General features: G+C 43.3%; 1 protein-coding gene and 1 long non-coding RNA gene across 4 annotated transcripts in view; one reads left to right on the top strand and one right to left on the bottom strand.

Moving 5' to 3' along the window:
- Window positions 1-108: 108 nt before the first annotated feature.
- On the top strand, window positions 109-24,395 carry LOC138685926 (uncharacterized). Its single transcript, XR_011325303.1, has 3 exons — window positions 109-284; window positions 375-427; window positions 24,304-24,395. It is a non-coding gene; the product is annotated as an uncharacterized lncRNA (long non-coding RNA).
- ACLY (ATP citrate lyase) overlaps window positions 736-25,244 on the bottom strand; it is a 30,973-nt gene continuing 6,464 nt past the window's right edge. The window contains exons 2-29 of one of the 3 annotated variants that reach the window (XM_069786313.1): window positions 23,617-23,786; window positions 21,892-22,014; window positions 20,315-20,377; window positions 19,427-19,617; window positions 18,400-18,479; window positions 17,758-17,892; window positions 15,774-15,888; window positions 15,149-15,285; window positions 14,680-14,741; window positions 14,388-14,505; window positions 14,080-14,234; window positions 13,582-13,672; window positions 12,377-12,406; window positions 10,476-10,617; window positions 8,430-8,598; window positions 7,807-7,911; window positions 7,356-7,552; window positions 7,114-7,195; window positions 6,064-6,174; window positions 5,385-5,512; window positions 5,097-5,190; window positions 4,670-4,824; window positions 3,746-3,896; window positions 3,042-3,185; window positions 2,720-2,833; window positions 2,116-2,198; window positions 1,791-1,867; window positions 736-1,594 (exon numbers count right to left, since the gene is read on the bottom strand). In XM_069786313.1, coding sequence (XP_069642414.1) covers window positions 1,500-1,594; window positions 1,791-1,867; window positions 2,116-2,198; window positions 2,720-2,833; window positions 3,042-3,185; window positions 3,746-3,896; window positions 4,670-4,824; window positions 5,097-5,190; window positions 5,385-5,512; window positions 6,064-6,174; window positions 7,114-7,195; window positions 7,356-7,552; window positions 7,807-7,911; window positions 8,430-8,598; window positions 10,476-10,617; window positions 12,377-12,406; window positions 13,582-13,672; window positions 14,080-14,234; window positions 14,388-14,505; window positions 14,680-14,741; window positions 15,149-15,285; window positions 15,774-15,888; window positions 17,758-17,892; window positions 18,400-18,479; window positions 19,427-19,617; window positions 20,315-20,377; window positions 21,892-22,014; window positions 23,617-23,775 — 3,306 coding nt within the window. In that variant the 5' untranslated portion in view covers window positions 23,776-23,786 and the 3' untranslated portion in view covers window positions 736-1,499. The remainder of the gene's footprint in view (window positions 1,595-1,790; window positions 1,868-2,115; window positions 2,199-2,719; window positions 2,834-3,041; window positions 3,186-3,745; window positions 3,897-4,669; window positions 4,825-5,096; window positions 5,191-5,384; window positions 5,513-6,063; window positions 6,175-7,113; window positions 7,196-7,355; window positions 7,553-7,806; window positions 7,912-8,429; window positions 8,599-10,475; window positions 10,618-12,376; window positions 12,407-13,581; window positions 13,673-14,079; window positions 14,235-14,387; window positions 14,506-14,679; window positions 14,742-15,148; window positions 15,286-15,773; window positions 15,889-17,757; window positions 17,893-18,399; window positions 18,480-19,426; window positions 19,618-20,314; window positions 20,378-21,891; window positions 22,015-23,616; window positions 23,787-25,244) is intronic. The other 2 variants (XM_069786314.1, XM_069786315.1) reach the window with 2 other exon arrangements.

The raw sequence follows: 25,244 nt of genomic DNA, 5'->3' as shown, positions 1-25,244 counted from the left end.
CGGCAGGGGCACCGCCCCCCTCCCGCCCCCGCCTCAGGCGAAAGGCGGGACGGGGGCGGGCGGGACCTGAAAAACCCGTCAGGAGGGAGACTGCTGGGCCTGCTCCCCGATGCTTCCCCGCTTCGGGGCGGCCCTGGTGCTGTAGGTGACAGCAGGGTTGGTCGGCGAGGACACTGGCGCGACAGCCAGAGCATCTGCCAGCGAGCGTCGTGATGTCGCACAAAGGCAGCTTGCCACGCGCGTTGCAGTTGCAAGGAATTGGATCTCTCTGCCAAACTGCATAGGTATCAGAGGCAGGAAATACACGCGTAGTTTTTTTCAGAGCCTTGAGCTATCCTTTTGATTATTTTTTCTCCTTAACGTTGCTCTCTCAGGCAAGCCTGCAGGGAAGGAACTTAACATGAGAAATTCCCTCACTCCAACTAAGGTACACCTTTTTTTTGTTGATTAGAATGAAGTGAGCTATAGTTGATTATTTCATGTTTACAACACATACACTTCCCTAACTCTTGTGTAATGTTATATCAATTATAGATAATGTCTTTCCTACATGTCATGTTTTTGACCTACACTGAAACATGATGGGATCGGTCTGTATGGTGTTCTTTAAAATCAACTAGAACAGACACCAGGAGAGGAATAATTGCTTCATTGAATCACTGGTTCCCAGCTTGTCACACATTGTGTTAGACACTGTTTAGGACCAACTTTTAGAAGCCAGAAGTAGAAAGAGAATAAATCAGCAGTGTACCATTTATTTGAGTTAGGTTACAATACACAGACAAGTAGGACACTGAAGTTATTACTGAGATTATTTTTGCATCTGCAGATAACATGAGTGACATTCCATATACCAGCAATCTAATAGCAAATGAGAATTTGTTTGCATAAATACAGATACCAGAATACATGTAGTTTCACAGTTTTAACAGTAGTATGTTACAACTTTACACTTTAAATTACTACACCAGAGTTTGAGTAACATTGGTTATATATCAGCAGTGGTCCCACTATTCAGGGTACAATCAGACTGGAGATAAGAACACACTAAACAAATTGAAAAACAACCAACAACAACAAAAAAATCCCAAAGCATGGCTTATAGGAATGATGGGTACTTTCCCCTCTATGGGGAAAAGTTACAGCTTGTTAGACTAAGGGATCTTCCACAAGTTCAGTAAGACAGCGCCTATGAGCAAAACTAGCCCCCCCCCAAACCCTTAAAATCTTTTTTCTGGAAACAAAATGAAATGAGTAGAAAAAAATAAAAGGGTGAGACACAGTATTAAATACAGCAGGTAACACACAGAATATCACAAGTTTTGGTTTTTATTAGAGTAAGTTTCTATTCTTATAAAACAGTTGCTTTGCACAGTTTGACCAGGCAGCCCAATGTCTATATACCAATGGCCTTTATACATCAAAGTCCCATTCGTGGCTGTCCTCTGTGCAGGCTTCTGTCTTCTTGAAGTGACATTCTGAGGCAATACTACACGTTCTCACATGGTCATGTGCTCTGGTAAAACATAGGATATGTCATCCCATGGGTGGCGGTACAGACCTTGTTTCAATCTCTTCTGATCCAGGTAGTGTCCTAAAACAAAAGTGGTTTGTGTTACAAAATTTCTGTTCCTCCTTCTCATCTTACTTTGCCTTGAAACAACTTTGATTTCTGGATTCCTGCAACTAGCATTTTAGACTGAGTCCCCCAGAGGTTCACGTTTGTCTCATGTTCATGGTGGCAGGGCATTCACCAATAGGATGGAAGGGGAGAAATGTGGCAAACTTACCAATGAATCCCATACTCCTGCCTAGTACAAAGATACCATTAAGAGCTCCTATATCAATATATTCATCTGCTTCTTCCCTGCAAAGGAAAAGAAATTAAATAGTATCTCAGAGATAACTATTTAAAGAATCAATCTTAGAAAGACTATGAGTCTGCTGTAGTGCCAGTAGCAACACCGAATTCAGTGAAAGCTTCCTTCCCCAAGTCCAGGCTACATTTCCTTCACAATGTCCTTTTGAAATCCTGGCCCCACATGAGCTGGCAGTATAGCTCCCATCATTTTTATAGGACCATGACTTAAGAGAAACAGCCCACTACATACTTACCGTGTGAAAGAGCCACAATTCCTGAGTACATCAACAAAGGCAACTCCAATAAAGCCATCTACATTCAGGATAAGATTTGGTTTCTGCAGGAAATGAAAACACACCCCAATAAAGATGTTAACGTTGGCAGATGGTATTCACCTGGCAGCTTCCATCCTCAAGGGTAATTTGAGGGCTGCCCATAATTGTGGACACACAAGCCTAGCAATGGAGAAGGCTGTTCAGCAACTTGAGCAAGAGCCATGCTTAATGTGAATGATGGAAAAACTGCCCCGAACAATGGGCCTGCATTTGGTTCAAACCAGAGAGATTATCGACCACAGCCCATCACATGTGCTAGCTCTGCCTCAGAATACAGCAGTTCTAGTGTGGACAGCGGACAACACAGATAATGGGTGTTGGTTTGTTAAGCATTTTCCTGGTGTCCAATAAATGTCTTCAGCCTTACCAAACTGTAGTACTTGGCCTCAAGTCTATCATAGAAAAACAAAACCCCAGCAACAATTTATGAAGCACTGCAATTAAAATACAGTATTAACCCCCGGACACTTTTCCTCCATTAAGAAAGACTGCTCAAGAGGAGCTAAATACTAGCTCATTTCACCTTAGAAGTTGTAATTTTTTCTACTTCAAGGGCATAGTCCAACAGTGGGGTGGCAGGGAAATGCTGCTTCACGTAGTCTTTGAGAATCTGAACTCTCATGTCTGGGTTATTTATCTGCAAGTTAAGAACACATTACAGTCACTGATGTTGCCTCTTACACAGGTACTCGCCATAAGCTTTGCTATTTGTAGGTTTAGGAGAATTTGGTCAGTAGCTGCCTCTGAAACTTACTAATTTTCTTTCCTTTGTTTTTTTTTTCTCTCTCACAACCTTCATATTCCCCCCCGCCCCCGCTCCATTTGTACTAATGCAGTTTTCTTACTGATTTGACTCTGTGTCCAATGCCCATGATCAGTTTCCCTTCTTTCTTCATCTTATTCACAAACTCCATAGGGATAATCCCACTGTCAAAGGCTTTGCTGAACATTTTAGCTGCAGCATCCAGCGCTCCACCAAACCGGTCACCCTGGGTGTAATACACAAAGGAAATTACAGCAGAGGACTTCCACAATTAAGATACAAAACAAGCACAAGATTATCTTCCCCATCCACCCTGCCTATCACTGCAGCATTCATGAAATTAAAGGTTAGGCAGGCACCCGAGATAAAGCATCTGTTTAGAGCTCAACACAAGTGCCACTGTGTAGCTGACGCATCTCCACTAGAGACAGTGGGAAGGGGGGAAATGCAATCTAAAGTCTGTTTTATTCACACTTTTACTTGTCAGTCTTGGAAGAGACTAGGCAACCATATAGGGACAACACTGACAGCAATTTGGCCTCTACAAAATATTTCTAGACTCAGAAGAGACATCAAAACAGTCTTGCTTACTAGAAAAGTGGACTAGGTTTTAAACATAAGAGTATCAAGCTATTAAAGTTGAATTAAACAGAAATTCAAAGTGTGAGTGAACAGACAAAACCTGTCCATGGCTCTGCAGCCAACGTAAATCTTAAATTAATAGTAATAAAACATAGACAGAGTAATGAATAACTAAGCCAAATCTTCTGGATATTAGGCACTTACAATAGTAAGAAGGCCTGAAGTGAGACTTGAGACAAGATCTTTTCCAGCTCTTGCACAGACAATGGTGTTGTGGGCTCCAGATACAGCAGGCCCGTGATCTGCTGTTACCATCAAACACATCTCAATGAACTGGCAGGCATACTTTGGTAACCTGAGCAAGAAAGAGACTGAAGTCATTTATTGTAAAGAAAACTGAATAACAAGACACTTGGTGTTATACTGGACAGTGACTTTTGTTTTTGGTGTATGCTTGAAAGAAGTAGAACAGAAAGGGAGCTGTAGGGTCACAATACTCATCAGTGCATCCTAATATCTTTCTCAGAGATCAGATTTTTTAAATTCAGTTTCCACAGGAGCTGTTTAGCTCAGAGCTGAGGGTCAGTTTTGTACGCTGAGTTTGCACACACTCAGCAGACAGATCAGTGAGCTCTGTGGGTCCCCTTGAGGGGAGCCATGTGGCTGTGCTACAGTTCTGTTCATTCTGTTCTTCCTGTTCTGCTGAGCCAGAGATTCCAGCTAGTGCCAAAAGTGCCTCTAATGAAGGCATGATACTTCTGCCATTCAGAAGATTCCCTGTAGGCTGGTTAGCAAATGTTTGTAAACTCCCCACTCTCTCCAGGGTCAAGGTGACAATTATAATAAGCAAGTAGTCAGAGTGTGAAATAGGCCTAGAATAGAGAAATGGAGACATTTCCTCAGTGCGCCACAAAACTTGTGGAAAACTTAATCCCAGGACTAAAACATACTGTATGAAGCCCTGAAATGCTGATGTGGTCTCAGAGGAGAGGATATAGAGATGGCATTTCCAATGAATCTACATTCACAAAGGAATCCTGGAGTTACTTTTGTGCTAAAAGGTCTGTTGATGAACAAGCAAAACTTCAAGCCAAAGAATTTGGGAGCTTTCACAAAAAGCTGCCTCACCTCCTTTGAAACCAGAGCAGGCCCAGGACTCCTCCAATTCCCATCTCTTCTTTGAAGACCTCAGTGATTGGCATCCCAGCATATATCAGTTCCTGACCTCTCTCATCACAGATACTTGTCATAAAGGAAGCCGGTTTGCGGATCAGACCCAGCTCCTGAAATCACAGCATAAAGATGGGATTTTAAACATGTTAGAAGCAAGGGGCAGTAGGAGGCAGAGTGGTCACACAACAGTGCCTTAAGCTTGCCCTCACAGCAGCTTCCACAGCCTAGAACCACCATAGCCAGTGAGCTCACAGACCATGCTATAAAAGTGCAAGATAAAACCCCAAGGCAACACTGTTATCACCATAAGCATCCAGAATCACAGCAAACATCCTGTCTGGTTTCTAAGGAACCAAAAAGCAGGTAAAACAGTACAGCTCACCCTTGCCCAGGAGTAATCCATTGGCACAGTTGGAGGAGGCACTTCCTCAGCTGGTTCAATCACTCTTTTGGCCACAAGATCCTGGTAGACAGACCTAGGGAGAGAATCCATTTATTAACTTAAGTCCTTTTAAGAGATACAAGTGAGGTGGTCTTAATCTAGACCTTAAAAACCCAGAATGAATAGAAGTTGCTTTCCTTAAGCAGGAATATACTCCTTTATCAGGCTAGAATCAGTACCCTAACAGTTTTTGTCCCCTGCTGAAGGTGCCCTGTTAATGTGACTTACTGAATGACCTCTCCCAGCTCATCAAAACTCCGGGGAACAAACACACCAGCTTCCTTCAAGGCTTGGTTCTTTGCAACAGCAGTTTCAGAAGCCTGGTTGGCACAAGCTCCTGCATGGCCAAACTGCACCTACAAACAAGAGAAGAGACAGCAGTAAGGGATACAAGTTGTTTACCTGCAGAGAGTGAAACAGAATAAAGAACTGACTAGGAAACTGGTGACAGAGGAATACCAGTGACCACACATCTGCCTTCTTATTTGGGCTAACAGAACTCTTGGTTGCAACTACAGTCAGCACTGCAATATGCAGGGCATTTTCTGACCTGGAATCACTCCAGGTTCTTCCATTGACATTCTGCCTCCCTGAATTCCCCCACTCTCTGGAGCTGCTTAACATGCACCTTTCCCATTCCCACTCCAGAAGCAGGTGGCTATTAGAATCTGTTGCATTCCCTGGGATCTTTGGGCTCTCTTTCCAAGTATGCAGAATCCCTTAGAAATCTCCAGTGGCAGACTACAGAAGCTCAAAAAGCTTTTATTATTTATGTTTATTAACTTCTGCACATTAAGTTGCTACTGACAGTTCTGAAAGGTTTAGGCACAGTGAGAGAAGTTTGTTTTTTTTCTTCCTGTCATAGATACATACTTATTCATGCATTTGCCCCCAATTTTGCACATACCTCTGAAGAGAACATGGTGGCACAAGTACCAATACACCAGCACACCACTGGCTTGGTGATACGACCTTCTTTAATCCCCCTGCAGATCTTATACTCTTCTGTACCTCCAATCTGCAGAAAGAAAGAGAGCTGAGCTGGTTCAAAACTTTGCACTTTTGTAGAATCCAGCTCAGAGATACTTCTATATGCATTACTTGGATTTTTTTCTCCTTTTTCAACATGTCCTGGTTTCAGCTGGGATAGAGTTAATTGTCTTCTTAGTAGCTGGTATAGTGCTGTGTTTTGAGTTTGGTATGAGAAGAATGTTAGCAACAACTGAAAACATCAGTGTTATCAAGCAATGTTTAGACTAAAGTCAAGGATTTTTCAGCTTCTCATGCCCAGCCAGCAGGAAGGGTGGAGGGGCACAAGAATTTGGGAGCGGACGCAGCCAGGGTAGCTGACCCAAACTGGCCAACAGGGTATTCCATACCATGTAACATCATGTCTAGTAATAAACTGGAGGGAGTGGGGGTGGGGGGAATCACCACTCAGGGACTAACTGGGCACTGATCAGCAGGAGGTGAGCAATTGCATTGTGCAACACTTGTACATTCCAATCCTTCTATTATTACTATTGCCATTTTATTAGTGTTGTTATTAGTTTCTTTTCTGTTGTATTAAACTGATCTTATCTCATGAGTTTTACTTTTTTTTTTTCCCCAATTCTCTCCCCCATCCCACTGGGCAGGGGGGAGTGAGTGAGCAGCTGCATGGTGATTAGTTGCTGGCTGGGGTTAAACCACAACACAATGAGTAACAGCTGAAGTCTCAGAACAAAGCCTCTTTATTTGACTTTTTTTTTAATGTAGGAAAGACTATGCTTGTCTGTGGAATACACTCAATTTCTTTAGATTAAAGAAGCATGAAAAAAAATCAGACATTCAACAACAGTATAAATAGCTTCCACTTATCTGCAGCTGTTATTTAGCATCCTTGCAGCCAGGTCAGGTGTTCCCAAGACAAAACACTTAGGTATTTCTTAGATAGGAGTGAACTGGTCTCACTCACCTCTCCAAGTACTACAATCATTTTCACTCCTGGAGTATCCTCATAACGCAAGACATGATCCATAAAAGTTGAACCAGGATATCTGGGTAGAATACAGGGAAAGTGGTATAAGTTTGTTTCATAAACTTCTCTGAAAGAAGAAAAATTAACGCCAACCTGCCTTTCTTCCTCCAAATTACTAACAATTCTTTTGTTAACCAACTTGAAAAAATGGTGTCTTTGTTGAAGATGCAGACTCCTACCTGTCTCCTCCAATGGCCACCCCTTCATAGACCCCATCAGTGGTTCGGGAAATGATGTTGTTGAGCTCATTGGACATTCCTCCAGACCGTGAAACATAAGCCACACTGCCAGGACGGTACAGTTTTGATGCTAAAATATTATCCAGCATGCCTCCTGTGTTGCCTATTTTAAAGCAACCTGGTTTGATCCCACCAACCTACAAGAAAATTAGAGAAAGATGTAAAGCCCTTTAAAATATACATGAAACTTAAGAACATTTCCATAAGACAGTCTTGTCAGTATTTATACAAACAACAGAAGACAGTAATGTGACCTTAAAATGAGAAACTAACATGCACTTGATATGACTAAAGACAAAATGGATTGTAGGATATACTTTATCCTTCAGAGAAAGCTGATCTGAAGATTAAGACAGATGGACAAGAAAAGAAAAAGGTGATCAGTACTTACAGTTGCAGGCCCAATGATAGTGACTCCTTTTTTATCAGCTGTCTTGATCAGTTTGCGGGTCAGGGCCTCTGGAATGCCCTCGGCAATAATGGCAATGGTGCGAATCTGCATCAAGATAAAAAGAAAACCATTAGCAACCCTCAGTGTCACCACCCTAACAAACTGCAGGACAGAGAAGGCAAACAGCTGCTCAGGGGGAATGATCAGCCTCTGCCTTATCAGGCCTCTAGGAGGTCACACTGTGCACTCTCATACTAGAAGGCCCAGTGCATGGATCCACAGTCTACTGTGATCTTCACAGCAGTCTCAATGCAGTGTTCAGAGAATCTTTTTCCTCCCCCTTGCACATTAAAGCAGCACTATGTTTTAGCCAACCCATAGTAATTACTCTTAACCAAGAGGTGCCCAGTTCCTTGTACACAAATTCCAAGTCCAGCGTTCAAATTTGCTATGCAACCCCAGTGTCCTCCTCAGAGTCTATAAGGAGTTAGAATTGAGGTATTTATCTGCCAAGTTGGAAAACCAAGACAATTTGCTAATGCCATCACAGTTTAAGAAACACTGGTACCCTGCTGACAAGATCTTCCTTCTTTTCTTGGGCTGCTTCTAGATCCCCCCCTCACCTGTGGGTAATTCATGGTTTCAACGGTGCTGTCATAAGCAGAGCGCAGAGATGCAAAGTTGATGAGAACATCCACCTCTGGGTGCTTCCTCATGGCATCTGACATGTTCTTGTAGACTGGGATCAGGATTTCTTTGTGGCCCCAATAGAACTTCTGCCTGTGGTCACCACTATGGAGGAAAAGATGAAAAAGTCCCAACCCTTAAGGGTACTGGAAAGACAAAGGGATACAGTGCATGCAGACAGAGGAGTTTGCAAACCCCAATTCTCAGACACCAAGACTGACTGTGAGACACTCACTAGCAAGTGAGCATACATGAGGAGGGACCATACTAACAGCAGAAGGTTCTTCAGAGTATAGAACAGAGCAGCATATGGAAGGAGACGGGCTAATAGGGACAGAGGCATCCAGCAAGATGAATAAGCTCTCCCACAGTGAAGTTACCAGAACCTCAATTCTACTCCAAGCTGGAAGACAGAATGAGGCACAGAAAGAGTAATGAATGAGATGCATGCAAAGCTGCATTACTGGACTGGAACAAATACTGGACTGGGGGGACAGGAAACCAGTATCTGTGGTGAACAGCAAGGACAGCAATGTGAGGGCCAGTCAGCTTTCCAATTCTGCTACAGTGAGACTCTACCCACCCTGCCCTACACATGCTGAAGGACATGCACCTAGGAAACTTTCATTCTATGTGTTGTCTTTTATATATGGTAGATGCTCTGACTGGAACTTCATTGAAGTCTATACTGTTCAATCATTTAAGAGTGTAGAGATATTGGCTGCATTCCCATATTGGTACATTTGTAACAGAACATTCCAGGTTTTGCCAGCCTGGCTTCCTCCAAAAGGTCAAGAGAATCAGAAAATTAATTATAGGTAGCCTTAACCTTTTAATCCCTATTGCTTTTTCTTCATTAAAGAACTGCGCCACTGCAAGGGGTTGCCACTCATCTATAGATGTGGCTATGCCTGCACTCAAGTTTTAGTACCCTGAGGTTTGCACTTGCTGAGAAGTTATTACAGAGCTGCAACTGTCATCACAGACTAACAGTACAAGGTACTTAATTGTCAAGAGGCAAAATTCTCTGCAAGACAGAGGTTGATTAGACATCAGCTATCCTGGATGTCTGTAAATACCACAGAAATGAAACAAACCTCCTACCTTTGTATGGGCTCCCATCTCACTGTCTCAGCAGCAGGCCAGACAGCCACTCCTTTCCTTCTCGCTACTTGCCCTGTTTGACAGGGAGACCCCCCCCCCCCCCACTCACAAGGTACAATAACAAAAGAGCTTATGCACAGCTGTGCTCTGGAGGTTCCTCCTGAGAGCAATTTGAAACACCCAATAGCCCCTCTCATCCCTGTTAGCTGTGGGGATAAGGTAAAAGAGGGTGAATAACAGAAGAGAACTCTGTCCCACTGAAGGATCTGCACACTTCCTGCCTGCTAAGAAACTACTGCCACTATAGGAAAGAGTATGAACAAAATAAACGGGATTTTTTTTTTTTTTAATTTTGTTTGGCAACATGACAGAAAAACTGCTTTAGTCTATTAGCAGAGCTGCTCCAGTTCTGGCTAGTATTTGGAGGGGAAAATTCCAGCTGCTGCAGACACAAATCAGGATGTCTCAGACAAGCATGCAGCAAACAGTAGATGCGTGGAAGAAACCTTAACACAGCCTTACTGCCTCTGCTAAGCCAGTAGGCTGTTCAAGAAAGCCCAACTAGTTGTGCCTTCCTCACTTGCTGAACGAAGGAACAAAATTTGGACACCCTTTGAAAGAGCATGAAGCGGGACTTAAATTCTGCAGCTAACATTAAGCTGTTTCAACGGAGCAGCCTGAAATCAATGGTTGAGGTAAACAGGAAGCAGTCTGCAAAGCCAACCTGATGGTGGAAAGGAGCATAGGAGGTGTTAAAGCACAGATGTAGACTAGGGCAGAGCTACACTAAAGAACAGCAGAGAGTGGAAAAGGAGGAAGCTAACAGAAGAATCTGAGGGAAGCATTCAGAAAAATAACAGTCAACACAGGCTACTTACGTGAATGGATAAACCATGGCAGCTACTGAAGGTTCATCCCGGGAGCAAATATAATCAAAGTCCAGCATTCCTTGCACAGCCCGTGTCTGCATCCCCCAGATGATAGCTTTGGTGTGACGGCTGAACAGGGTTGTAGCTTTACCTGCTCAAGAGAGAGGGGAAAAAACCAAAACACATTCAAAACGTACATCTGTGCAAGAGAAAAGCTGCAACTTTGCCAAATGTCTCTTGAAAGTCTCCCAGAGGAGCGTATTCCCCCCCTCCAAACTGAACCCAACAGGTGAACTGCAGGATGTAGTAGCCACACTGTCCAAATTAAGGAAGAAACTGTCGATGAAGCAGCATCCCCCTTCCCAGGATTCTGAACACAATAGCCAGGTTTATGGGTTTCACAAAATGGGCAAGTGCTTAATCACAGGGATGGGGGCAGGGGGAAGCTGGTGCAGGAGAGGAGAGATAAGAAGTGAAAACTGCCTCTTCCTCTTCTCACATGGGCCATTCATGTTCCTCTCAGTTTTATTGTGCAAAGCTGAAGAGGAAAGGAACTTTGAATTTTATTTATTTATTTGCATATGGCATACAGCCTGGGAGAACCACAGGAGGTTTGCCTCCTGAGTTTGTCAGGGCATTACAGTAGGATGATAGGAAATAAAAAGAAAGGCAGGAAATGGAAGGGACAAAGAAAGCAAAGGAGCTCTACATACTCAGCTTTTGTTTTCTTTTTTTTGTTGGATTCTGATCATCACAAACCTGATGGCTCCAAGAATATATATATGGCCCAGAACTTGGCTTCAGGGGACAGTGTCACAGTGTCACATGTGACAGTACAACAGTTCAGCTAGTGAGGATGGACTGTTTGCTTGAAGTATAATTACACCACTTGTCACAGCAAAACGTTGAGTTTCTCCCTTTGACTCCATGCAGAATTAATGTAAAAACTCTTAAGAACTCAGAGCTGATCCAACTGCTGATGCCAACTCAGTCTACCACTAATTCCTTTATGGCTTTGAATCAAAGGTATACAGCATTAGGGATTCAACAGTTCTTCTGGCTTTAACAAGAAATCAGTCACTATTCTCCAACCGTACATGTTCACAGTTTAGATGCACTGCCACATGACTTTTATTAGGAAACTGCCTACCCTGAAAAATTCTGTTTATCTTGCAGGTGGCTGCAAGGGCGTAATATTAGTATTCATAGAAACAGGAAAATGCAGGCCCAGAAAGGTAATGCTGTTTGTCCGAGACCACACAAGGAAGAATCTGAGAGTTCCCCTTCTACTATCCCTCCTTTTGTGATAGGTGTGATGTCTTGAAACTCTACTTTGACCCTGATTCAGCAGTTTATTCTCACCCAGCACAGAGCTCAATAGGGTGCTTAAAGTCCCCGTAACTTCACTGAGATCAAGCTTTAATGGTTTGCTGAACTGATAAGGCAACAAGAACATTTAGTTCATTCCGTGACTTTCCTGTGTCCTTCAAGGCTCATAAGCACAGCACCTGCACTATTTTGTTCCCCTTTGAAACAAAATGCCAGTCATTAGGCATGGTTAGTGATTCCTTCTTTCTGAAAGCAGAGAGCAGAGCTTTGCACAATATGCTTAGGTCTGTTTTTCTTTAATAATTGTTGGGGGGAAGAGAAGAAAGATTAAAGTTTGTTTGAGACCTGTCCCTCTCTCCCCCAGAAATAGTAAGTTTTAATGCAAAGGAATATGTGATCTGCACTTGAAAAAACAGATGAAAAGTTCATATGGTGATAGCTAAATATGCTGGGCAGGAGGGAAGGGAAGGACCAGACAACACTGCAAACTTTTGGAGAGAAAAAACAGCAACAAAACCAAGAACTAAAAAAGTCAGCTGCCAGCAAGGCCAGGCACATTCAGCTAGTCACGTGTGTCCTACCTGAACCAGGTCTTGAAGCTGGGATTGAATCTGTTAAAGAGAGAATAACTCATGCAACAGTATGACAGAGTTGGCTGCTGTCATCCCAACAGCAGGGCACCTGCAGTGGGGTGCTGCAGCTTCCCTCCTCCCCACAGCACTCAGGCCTTTTGGGTTTTGCTTTTGTTAAAAAACAAGCAGACTGGAGCACTCTCCACTGTACTTCCTCTCCAAATAACTGGACATCAAATTTTGCATTTTGCCATCTAGAAGCTTTTTGCTTATCCCAGCACAAACACATTTCAGGTTCAGGTGGGAGTTCCTTGCAGTGCAAGCTCCATGGCTCACGTATTTTCAGCATCTTTTTGAAGCATTGCTCATGCGAAATTCTGTGTGCAATGATTAAGAGAGCAGTAGTGGGTTTTGTGATGCGTTTCACCAGAATCGGATCTGAATCTTGTCATCATGTCATACTGTTGTAAATGAGGCCAGTATCTCCTCACATTCAGGGGAGGAGGACCAGGACATTATGACATTCTGTACCTGTGCAACTCTGCTTTTGTTTCCCCCCCCAATACAACACACTCTGACCCAATAAGGCTTTAACAGATACAACAAAAAAGCTGCCAAAGGTCTTGCATATCACCACGCTAAAGAAGCTTCCTACAAACTTCAGTAAAAAAAAAAACTAAACCACCTGAAAAACAAAACAAAAAACACACCACAGAGTAATCTCCAACCCTAAATGTGTGAGGACTACATCACAACTCCTACTGAACTGACTGTAGAGTATTCATCCAGGAAACTGCAGCATATACCAAGAAGGACTTTCTGAATACCTACACTGTTCCAGCAGCATCCCATGGGAACACCCCCCAGGTACTTAACTGGAAAGCAGGCCTCAGTTCAGCAACCACAGCACAGATACTCTAACCTGTTGTCTGCTGATCTCACATAAGGGGACATGGGAATGCTGGAGTTCTCAGACTGTGCTGTTTCCCTTCAAAGGGACATCCCAGACTAAGGCAACTCTGACTCACCTTGTGTATAAGCTAACAGCACAAGTGACAACATTCTAAAAGCACTTAACTAAATTCAAAACAGAAGATAGACAGGTACCACAAAATTGCTTCCCTTCATATCCACAAAAACCATTAGTCTAGTCCACATTCTGCCTTTTGGAGCACAAGAGAACTGCTAGCGATCATTTCCAATGCTGAACTTACCAAGAGGTGCTGTTGGTTTTGCCTTCTTGGCTGGAGCAATATCATCTGGTTTGGACTCTGAGAAGGAAGCTGTTCTGCTTGGTGCTGGAGTCTGAAAGATTCAGAAGCCAAGTCAGTAAGGGACAGCGTGCCAGATAAGGCCTGGAGCACATAGGAGGAGGTGGCCACTTTGGCTATGCTAGTCTACAAAGAAAACCAGAGAAAGTTAATTTTGAGGTAGGACCATTTCAGTCAAGTGAGGGAAAACTAAACGACCAAGTTCCCAGTAGATGCAAGAGTCACATTGGTTTTGAGGGGGTCACATTTTCTGCACAACCAAGATGGACATTGGAAGGGCCCCTTCTGATAAACCATGCAGGCAGAGTCACTTCAGTTTTCGTAGAGCTTTGTACAAATACAGTGGGGGCCAAGATCTGTTTCCAACCTGTTCAGACAGGGGACGCTGCCTTCAGGAGGCTCTTCACAAGCGTTCCCTTTCACAGAGGGGAAGGAACTCACCGAAGGGCTGCCGCTGGCATTGAGGAGGAAGTTGGCGGTGTGGGCTGCAGCAGGTGGTTGGTTGGGGATAGGCCGATGGCCGAGCGCCATGCCCACAATCGCAGTCATGTGAGTCTCCGTGCCAAAGACATGGATGGGGATCCCAGTCGTCTTCCCTGTGTACACACAGAAGAACTGTCAGCCGTGGGCAGAAAAAGGAACAAGATGAGCTTCTGCCAAAGTGAAGCATTCAGCCCTGAAGAGGCTCAGCAGAAAGCAGGTGGAAGAAACAAGACACAAGAAAACTTAAGGAAATGGTTGGTCTTTACCAACTTCTCCCATGACACGTAATCCTTCCTGGTAGTTCGGGCCTCCTCTTCGCACAAAGATCCTCACTTCATGCTCCTTCAGAGGGCCTTGGTAATCCTTAATTGCCCTCACAATGCCCTAAAAGAGACATACAGGACAGGTGAGTTCAGCAGCCCAATGTTTACCCTGTCCCATCATCACAGGAACTCCTGGAAAAGATGCACTGTCAGCCTCAGCGCAACACTGAACTGGAGAGAATGGCTTAGGGTTGATGACTGTGGGCATTTGCTGATAATTTCGAATAGTACTTACTTTAAAAGTGGCTGCTACATTGGTGAAGTTAGCAATGCTGCCTCCAATGATCAGGATTTTACCTGAGGGAAGAAACATGCATAAATAAAACTGTATTAAGAACACAGTGTACATGAAGCAGTTTAGGATATAAAGTGAAACAATGCTGCAGTTCAGACTAGCCAATAGTCTGCAGAAGTTGTGTTTAGCAGAGCCTGGAAGATAAGAGCTTTGTATCAAGCAAGAATTTTTCTGATAAGAATCTCTCGAGCCACATTTGCTCTTTGCTACATGGAAAGCCGCAAGTCCTGTCTCTGAAGCAAGATTTCTCTGACAGAAATCCATCACTGTTTCACTTGGATGGCAGCAGTACATTAAAAGCTCTGCCAGGGAGGTCTAAGCATAGTAACAGCCCAGATTTGTTCAGGTTTTTTTCCCCACACACAGCTTCACAGCTGAGCAGCTTTGCAATTGCAGTGGCTCCCCTTACCTTCAGGGTGCTTCTCTCGTGTCATGAGAGAGAGAATAGTCTTAGCATAGTCATAGGTCTGTTGCTCACTTGGGGCTCCTGAGTATTCCCCATAATTAGCCAGTTCATTCACACCCCCCAGGTCACAAATGGTGTCACTGTAAAAATAAAAAGTTATTTAAGAGATTAGTTATAATTTGAGTCACTATAAAGGTCTTAATAAAGCATTCCAAATTTCTGGGAAAGTGGGACTTGTAACAGAGAGATCGTGCTGTCTGCTGAAGACAAAGCTGCTCTCCTCTTGGTGCCAGTCATGATTAAATCTTGTTACACTTCCTAGATATGATGGGAACTCAGTAACTACCATAGCAATGATATTACCATAAACAGCTTTCAGCTAGCTGTTCCTTTCCAAGTCAAAAAGAAACTGTATCTCAACCTCCCAGAATTAATTTATCTCCAAGGGACACTATGTTCCACATCTTGGTAAGAAATCTGCAGAGCATCTTCATTTTGAAGAGGTCCCAAGCAGTCATGGCATGGGAAAGATCACCTTAGAAGAGTCTCCTTTCCAGAGGCTGCATCAATTGTTTTCTTAGAGCACTGTAAATCCACCCTCCCTCTGTGGAAACCTTGTTCCTGTTACCTGTAAACCACAGAGGCACCACCACCAGCCACCATGGTCCAGATCCTGCCTTTGGGGTTGAGAATAGTAAGTTTCAAGCTGGCTCCACTCTTTGCATCCAGGTCAGCAATGTAGGCTTCCTGCAGACAGAGCAGCACACAATTTAAGCTTCCTTCTGCACCCTCCTTTTCCAAATCAGAGGGTTTGTAGTGCTGTTTGGACATGCAGATCTCCCCCATCTCCTCTCAACTGCAACTGAGGGGAAAGCAGAACTACGAACACCATTTTTGTAAGGGACAGAGACCCAGCTTCATCTCTCAGGGGCCAGGACTGATTTGTGTTACACGTTCTTCAAGACAGAACACTGAAATTAGACTGGATATAGAGAGCTTGCACTATTCTCTCTGTAGCAAATTCAAAGGGGATCAACCTGAGCATATGCTCAAATTTTGATTCTTACTTGGAAAAAAAAATAAATCATACCCTCCAAAGAATACATTGTCTTTATAAAGCCTGCTGGCTTGTCTCTTGCTTGTCCCAGGTGAAGTCACAAGTGATTGCTATAAATAAATTTGATATTACTTTATTTGTAGAGTGCAGATCCAGAAGCAGATTTCTCCTGTTTGCACATTAAAAACTTCAGAAATGCAGCTGACTGTTGGTTGTGTTACACTAAGCTGTGCTACACTGGCCTTTCCATGAACAGTGGTCTTTTCCTCCACTACTCAGCCAGTCCTGGGAAGCTCCCAGGTTTCCTGGTTCCACATATGACAGTCACAGAATCAAATGCCTCTGAACTGAAAAGTCTTGTTCTGACCTTGTCTGCAGACTGAGACCAGAGGAAATTTAAAATCAACACACCCATGGCTACACACACTCTGGCAGTGCTGCAGCCAAGAATGTAATTGCCGAGCTGTAATTTGGCTCAACATGGTGTTCCTGTATCACAGTGTGCTTGCCTGTTGAGAAGCACTTCACTGGGAGTTCATTAAAATTCTCAGCAAAGGCACTGCCATAACAACCTTCACAGTGACTTGCAGAGGGATGATTCAGAGACAAAACTGAACTAATCCTTTTAAGAGCAAATTGAGTTAAGTGTTGGCATCCAGCAAGCTACATGGAGAGAAATAGCTAAATGGATTTCCTGGCCATGTTACAAAAACTTTCCCCAACTGAAACATAATTATAATTATTAAAATGAAAAAGTCAGGACAGAAATCCTTTTGGAGACAGCAGAACAGTCACCTGAAATAAGTAACAGAACAATTAAGGAGAGAGCTCTACTTCCAACAGTTTTTGAAGCTGCTGGGAAGCTATGTATGAAGCAGTGTTTATGCGACGAGTAGTACAAACCCAGGGAATTCTGAGAGGGAACAGGCATTTCTAACTTTAAAACAGTAAGTTTGCCTGCAGGCCTCTTCTTGGTCATCACTTTTCAGGAAAACAGGTGTATTAACATCTTATTTTTACTTTGAAGTTTGAAATATGGCAATTATTTTCTCTGGATTCATACTCACAAGCAGATTTTGCACACAACTGCTACTCTACTCTCAGAAACTGTAACTGAAACACCGAGGGAGCATCAGCTGCCATGAGGCTGTCAATAACCAGTGCTTCAACAAAAAATAAATGATGCCGACAGGGGAGCAATGGAGGCAAGAACCATATAAGGAAGACTGTAGAAGTACAGAGCTTTGGCACATAGCTGAATGAAGTTAAATATAAGCCTCCATTTAAAGTCAATTCTGAATTAAAGAACTGAAACAACACCCAAGCAAAGATGGAAAGCAATTGCAGTCCAGAGCGCTATTATGAGAAGTCCTAGTACTACAGCAGTCTGTGCATAGGTTGCACAAGCTCTTATCATAGAGAGTAATGCCAAGGTACTTGAAACAGAGCAACAAAGCCCACAAGAGAGGAAAACCTCAATGCCATGGACATACAGGCAATGAGGAATTAATCTTGTCTCCATAAGAGAGGGATTTGGGCCAGAGTGGGTTGTTACTTGCCTCTGGGTAAGCTTCCCTCCCAAAGGGAGGGGGGAACTCCACATCCCCCCATTTTACTTTGCAGATGTAGTCAGCAGTTGCATCAATCTTCGCAGCCAAATCAAGGATGTAGACACCATCATTAGTCACCACTGCATTTAAAAAAATAAATTAGAATTAGCTCTGTTTTATACAGAGACATGCATTACAGATTTACTCATAAAATTTGACACCATAAAGAGATCATTACAAAAGCTAGGCCACCTTTGTTGCCCTTCCTCCACATCCGTCATTTAATTGTACTTACCAAACCCAGAGAGTTCCCTTAAGAATTAACTAGTGACCATGGTCATGGACCAGGCCCTGGTTCAGGTGCTGTTTTGTTCTGATCCACCAGAGCAATTTTTACGTTCTTCAGTTCTGACTTAACATCTCTTTCAATGGAATTTTTCATTTCCACCAGAGAACAGAGAACACTTGCAAGCAGTCCTCATTTTGGATTCATTCAACTAATAGCTCCAGGACACATCATAGCCACTTTTGTACTTCTTTTGCATATATCACCTAGTATTGTTGCAAACTACATAAAACAGAGAAGGATAAAGTACACATTTCAATATTCTAGCACAGAAAGTTCTGCTCCCAAGAATATCTATTACCTAATGGATTGATCTCAAGGTACGTGAAATATAGATCTTCATAAAGGTTGAACAGGCCACAGATGAAGCTAGCCAAGATGCTGTAAAAAAATTTAACACAAGTTCATTAAAGCAGCCAAATATAAATCACAGCCTGCTCTGCTTCATTTATATTAGTGGCAATCTGCAAATCTACTCTGTATCAATTTCTTTCATTCTCATTCATCTTCTCTGGAAGAAGCCTAGGTGATGACTCAAGGAAAGGAAGACCTTGATGACTCATCTTAATTACACTCCACCAAACTCTGCTGAGAACATAGTTACTCACAACTGTCACATAGACACTCAGTCTGTTTAATGTCACCAAGAGACAGAAATGCATCATTGTCTCACTGTCACATATGCATCTTTGTCAGAACTAAGCTTTGTTAGCTGTGATAGGGAAGAGACTGCAGTAAACTACATTAGTGACAGGCTTCTTCAGCCTTTCAGTGCTGAACAATGCCATCAGTGATTATGTTATGTTTGGAAAAATCATGACTCATTAAGATAACTAGGTATAGGCATCTAATTAAAGGAGATGCAGAAGTTTTGAGATCTACAGATAAGCTTGCAGTAAGCACAGGAATAGCAAGAGAATACCTTCTTAGACTAGGCCAGAGTAAGGGCGAGTACATTTCTGAATTAGCAGTCAGATTCACATCTTATCACCATTTCTACTAAATAAAAGAAATTCTTTATGCTGGCACAAAGGATCAAAATTCAGTACGTGTCTCCAATACCTCAGAGGTCAAGACTTCAGTAGACTGAGAAGTCCTCCTGTCAAGCGAAGGCTCAAAGCACTACGAACGCTTACTTTGAGTTTTACAAGTGGCTTGGATAAGGTCAAAGAACTTGGATTTATGATGCATGGCATATTCTTGAGAGCAGCAAGAAGCATAGGAAAGCAAGCTTTAGGGTGAAAGAGAATGAAGGGATGTTGCACTGAAATAAAGGAGAGGAGTTTCTGGGTGGCTGGCCATGCCCAGAACTGAGCATTTGTACTTACTCCTTTTTATTTGCTGGTGCATACTGCAGGAGGTATTTCTTTACATCCGATTCATTGAGCTTTTCATCCACTGCCACAAGCAACTTCTGAGCTTTGGCATCAACATCTCCCACATCCACACCCCCTTCGTGGTGGAAGAGTACGTAGTCTCCCTCACGGGCAGCATATATGCACACGTAGAACTCTTCCTCCTGCACCACAGACACAGGCACAAGCATTAGCAAGTCACACCCAGAGAAGACCTTGAAGAAGAGGCTCTTGTGTCAATGCTAGGGAAGGGGCAACTGAGCACACCACTAAGCTTTCCAAGGAGAAGCAGCACTGGAGCAACCCAGACACTCCTCAGGGTTGTACAGGCTGTGCTGGCCTGGGAGGGAGAGCGACAGGGCCCAGAGCACTTCAGCCTGGTGAAATGTGCCAGTGATTTCTGGACAAAACTGCTCCCATCTTACACAACTGAAGCACAAACCAGGGTCCTTCCTTGAGTGCACTGAAAGAACCCATATCTTTGGTTTCCCGCAAACCATGGTGGAGTATGAATATTTCACCTCAGTTTGTGCTGGTATCTCACATCAACAGTGTGTTATCCACACTCAGGAGTACCAGACTCAAGCAGCAGTGAGCTGCCTTGACCAACCAACTTGGTCCCTCTCATGTAATCTGTAACCTCTCCCCAGTAGAATAACAGCAACCAACATGATTATTAACAACCCTTCACATGGACCGATATTGTGCCTGCACACAGCTGTGACCACCATGCATTGACACTGTCAGCTTAACAGCACACTCCCAAACTTCTGCTTTCTCCATTATATCAATCCATCTAAGCTGCGTGCAAGTCAAAAGAGATTTAAAAGCACTTCTTAACACTTTATTTGGTATACTAACCTGTTTGTGAGGGACGAAGGGTTCAATCAGAAAATTCTTTAGGATTCCCTTAGCATTAGCAATCTGTAGGCAGAAAACAAGATGAACACCAATAAACACTTGCCCAATATCCACATTTATGACAGCATAAGGCAAGCTTCGAGAATTAATCAATACTGCTCTAAACCCACTTCCTCCTAAGCACCTCTCTACTGTGTTTCCCAGAGAACCATACTCTTCCCTCTCCAGCACAGCATCAAGCACTGTCCCTGCTAGACACGGTGCTGTACCACTCCAGCATATTTGAACTTCATTGGTTACAGGAGTCAGTCACCTTCCCCTTTCCTAACAGGACAGGTGGCTATCAGAATTATACCAGAATGGCTGCTCTTCATCTCCTGTCCCAGAGAGAGCACATTTACAGAGCACTGCTTAGCACACTGCGAAATGTGATGGCTTCAGGTGCTTTTGGAGCTTTGAAAAAATCTGAAGTGAGGGAACTCCTGAGCTAGACAGGGAGTGGCAGGAGCAGAGCCTCTGCCCAGCACTTGCCCTGGAAGTGGTGTCAGTGAGAATGGAAGAGTAAGAGAACCCTTTCTTGTCTTCCTACAGGGACAGTCAGCTACAGCAAGGTCCCAGGAACTGTCCTGCATAGGCGCTTTCCTGCTACCAAAAGCAAGTTTTCTGGCTCAAGGGACACTCCTGCACAGGCCATAGGAGATACCTCCTGCTCCTGAGGACACTGCTTCAGGAGCGAACATCATTGGTCACAAGTACTTGGCACAGTCCTTCCTTTAGATGTGGTTGTTGTATTGTGCTAAAGAAGTGATTTCAACATCCATCATTTTCCTGATGGGCAGGCACACAAGATGCAGTTGCCTGCTGTTTCATAATGGCCTTCAGGCAAGCCTCACTGGCTCGGCTGCACAGCTTGGTGCTGGAGCCAGCAGCAAATCAATCACAGTAGGGCCAAGGCATCAGTTTCCTTGAGGCAGCAGAACTCTGTCAGCTCCTGAAACAGAGCAGCTGGGATGGCAGGTTTTTCTTTATCATCAGCATTGCAGTGTCATTCCCAGAAGAATAAATATTACAAGCCAGCACTGAGTTAAAATAAGGACTTGAAGTAACACTCAATCATCAGCCAAAACACACGGGCTGGCTACAATAAGAGGACAATTTCATGACAGCTTTTATACTTGTTAAATCTGCCTTGGGTATTAAAGTGAAGCAGCTATGCCAACTAGACACAGCATTTGAGCTGTCAACTGCTGACTCCCAAGTAGAAGGGATTTTCAAAATGGTACTAATTCCTGCTGAGCTCCCACCATACAGGGCCTACACAACAGACGTGGACGGTGGATCGTAATAGGGAGCACCGAGCTGTGCTCCCTATCAAGGTGTGTCATTTATCAGTGCTCATTTACCAGCAGGAATTTTACACGTGGGACAGTTTCTCACTTGCTTTGGCAGCAGTGTAACATGCATTTTAAACCACCATAAGCAAGAGGAATACCTGCATACCAGCTCCTATCATGCAAGTAGGCAGAAAAGACACAACAAAAAGAGTCTTGTGTTTTTGTTGCTAAGGTGGCACTCACCGTGGTTTCTTGGCCCAGATGTTGTTTGAGCCAAACCTTCACCTGATCCAGAGTGAGGTTAATTCCAACCAGTCCAAGCTTCCCACGTCTCTTTATTAGCTGATCTGGCTTCACCACTAAACGCTACAACATTGTGCAAGAGAGATTAAAAGAAAGAAGCATTAGAAAGTGATTTTGGTCAAGTAATTCTCTGCAGATAGTGAAACAAAAACTTAAGTAAATTCTGTACAGCAAATATCCTTGCAGAATTTCTTTAATCTCTTGGCAAATCCATCTCCCGATACATGTCTGCAGGTTTTTTTACACTGTACTTTGAGAAGAGCTGCCTTATTTCTACTCAGATGTGAGTATACATCAGAGACTGAGGTGATAGTTTGTTTTGGCTTTTTTTGATGAACTTTGATAACCCTTTCAAAGCAGCTGTTAAATGGGGTACATGTACTCACTTTCTGTAAAAAAAAAAAAAATCACACTGAAAAGCATACAGCATCCTGTCAGTTTTGCAAACTTTGTAAGATGCATTATTAAATTAATATTTCTCTGTGAGCAGAGGCTCATAAGGAAAAACCATTAAACACAGCAAGCAGCCAGCTGCTTACAAAAAAGCTCCTGCTGTCACCACATACTTTGTGTATGAGACTGGCTAGGGCCAGGGGTCATGCAGATTTTAGTCAGCTGACAGTGGCTCTTTATAAGATGCCTGTGGAAAGGTGTTCCTAGGTAACACACTTACCTCTGGCTTGCAATTTTTTTTTTTTTTTTTTTTTTTGTAATAAGAAATGGGTGCCATTCTCCTGTACAGCTAATATGTCCTGGAACTTCAGCAACTTAGTGTAGAGTCAGAACATAACATGTCACAGTACAGAATGCTGATTGTGGTCTTTCTGCTGGATCCTGTAGCCCTTTCTGGCATTATAGAACTCTGTCTTAAAGGATAGATAGCATCCTTCCTCCCTTCTGGCTTTCTGCAAGTCTTTTTAGAAGCACTGCTGATATCTTCTTGCAATTCACTCATGCACTTGAGCATGGAACATTTAATTACTTAGTGTGGGGCTTCTATCAGTCAGTCAGTAAAGGACTGTGAAACATTCATGTTCTACCAACCAGTGACTTAATGTAATTAAGCACTGGAAAGGAGCCAGCTTGAACAACTAATAAAAAGAGCTCTGGATATGTTTTCTCTACAGAAAGTGCAGGGCTATGAAACACAAAGAGATATAAAAGATCTTGCACAGAAAAGGCAAAAAATGAAGTTTTCCCTAACATTTTGCTTGGATGCAGAAAACCTTAGCAGTATCCTAACTGAACATAAAAGCTAGCCGCAGAGAAAGCACTCCATGATTTCAGACAGTAAGGGTTTGAGAACAGGGACTGACATCTCAAGAGACTCTTGCTTTGTCTGAATTAGCCTCGTTTACCTTCTGTGTGGTTATTAGCAGCTTCTTGTTTGCAGATATCTCTGCTCATGTATTTCACAGCCCTTAAAGGAGTTTTATAATCAGCCCCCCTAGAAGGTGATACAACAGCCTTGAAGCAAGGCTTGTTTCTTCATCAGTGTTGCAAATGAATATTGCAGAGCAGCAGCAGCGACTGGTCCTTCAGGAAAGATCCAGAGCATAATTCTGCTCACAACCTGCCGCGGCACGACATGCTGTGCCTGACAGGGAGCAGTCTGGGTGGGCAGAGGTTTGTCAAGGGCTCAGCCACTACAGACACTTTCCTTACCTCGCTCAGAAGCCAAGGGTGGTCCTGGGTGAGTCGTGCCCAGTCAGTGACTGGAGTGACTCGGGCATACTTGAAACGGTTCTGGATGGCAGAGGATGTGCAGATATACTTATACAAGAACTCCTTCCCCGTCTGCTCAGAGATGGCTTTGGCTGACATGGCTACCTAGTCTGGATTGAGGGGGGGAGAAAAAAAACAAAAAGGCAATCAGGAACAGAGTCCAGTTCTTACAGAAGACTCCCAATCACCAAGCTCAGTGCAAGACCAAAGTGAATACAAAGCTGGGGCTGTCTCTCCCCATTATAAATAAGGCTAGAATACTCACCTGATAAGCAAGAACGATTTGTGTTGCTTAAAATTTCTACCCCATTCCACTGCCCTGAACACTATTTTAGTCCAGCCTTGCCTGCAGGGAAAGGCGTAATCCTTGCAGCTTGTCCCAGCCACCACTGTGCCTTTACCAAACCTGCCAGCTCTGAGCATCCCCCCATGTCTAGGGGAACACTCAGCTAAGGCAACTTGTCTCTAACTGCACAGCACCCCAGGTTTGCTGTTGTGGGATCTGCGTAACACACCTACCATTTCTTCTAGTCCCCCATACCTTTTTCTAAAGGGAAAAGAAAATGTTACCAGTATTATCAAAACAAGAACACATTTATATCATTGTTTTGTTTTTTTTTGTTTCAGAACCTAGGTGTCTTGGAAGCAGGTTCACACCCTACAGAGCAAGATGTTCAAGACAGCAAAGACTAAGGTTAGACAGTTTGGTTGGGGTTTTTTTGAGAAAAATATTTTTTAAAAAATTCCTAATTTCACATCTTTCCTGAAGATGGCTTTCTTTTAAAGAGTATATGCTAAACTGACATAAGTAAATGATTTCTGATCTCAAGGCTGTACCTTTTCTTTCTGATATGCAGCAACAAAGTCATAGGTATCAAAGATGCTTTTATTTTTAGCTGCAATAAACATTATTTAAAAGAATACTTCATGCCAGTGAACCTATCTGCATGTGTCAAACATCAGAACTGAGTCTTGTTATCAGCCAGAGGTCAACAAGCAGTTTTGATTTTTGAGGGGCCTGGCTGCTGACAGAGAAGCTCTAGCAGTGGCTCATGCTGCATTCTGAGTCACTGGAGGTCATGTCACTGTTCCCCAAGCACAGTCAGTGTGGCAGGAAACACAAAAGCACACTTAGTATGGTTTCTGCAAGAGCTGCGAAGCAGAAAGGCACCAACACAGAAAAGGAGAGCTCAGATTCCATCTGAGTATCTGGACAGTGAAGTATTTGAATGACTCAGTAAGACTAACTGCCCATGCCATCGTGAAATAAGTGCCCCACTTGAGACCCACAGAGGGAAACAGTTTAAAAGCCCACAGTTATTTCTTGTGCTACCTTCTGGGTAATAACCCTTAGTAATCAACTGGGTTATTCATCCTATAAGCAAGCACAGAATATGCCACGGAATAATTAGCCATCTTTAGAAATAAAAACCTTTTTCCCTAGAGCAGGAAGAAAGAGATTTGGTCTGTGTCCATCCCCCTCTCAACAGACAAAATATTTATTCTGCAGAAAAAAGTAGGAGGAGGCAGGTTGCATTCTCTGTATGCCTCTAGAATGAAACAGGTTG

This window comes from Haliaeetus albicilla, chromosome 7 (assembly GCF_947461875.1).
Source record: "Haliaeetus albicilla chromosome 7, bHalAlb1.1, whole genome shotgun sequence".
NCBI lineage: Eukaryota > Metazoa > Chordata > Aves > Accipitriformes > Accipitridae > Haliaeetus > Haliaeetus albicilla.
This window is presented reverse-complemented; position numbering and strand designations above follow the sequence as displayed.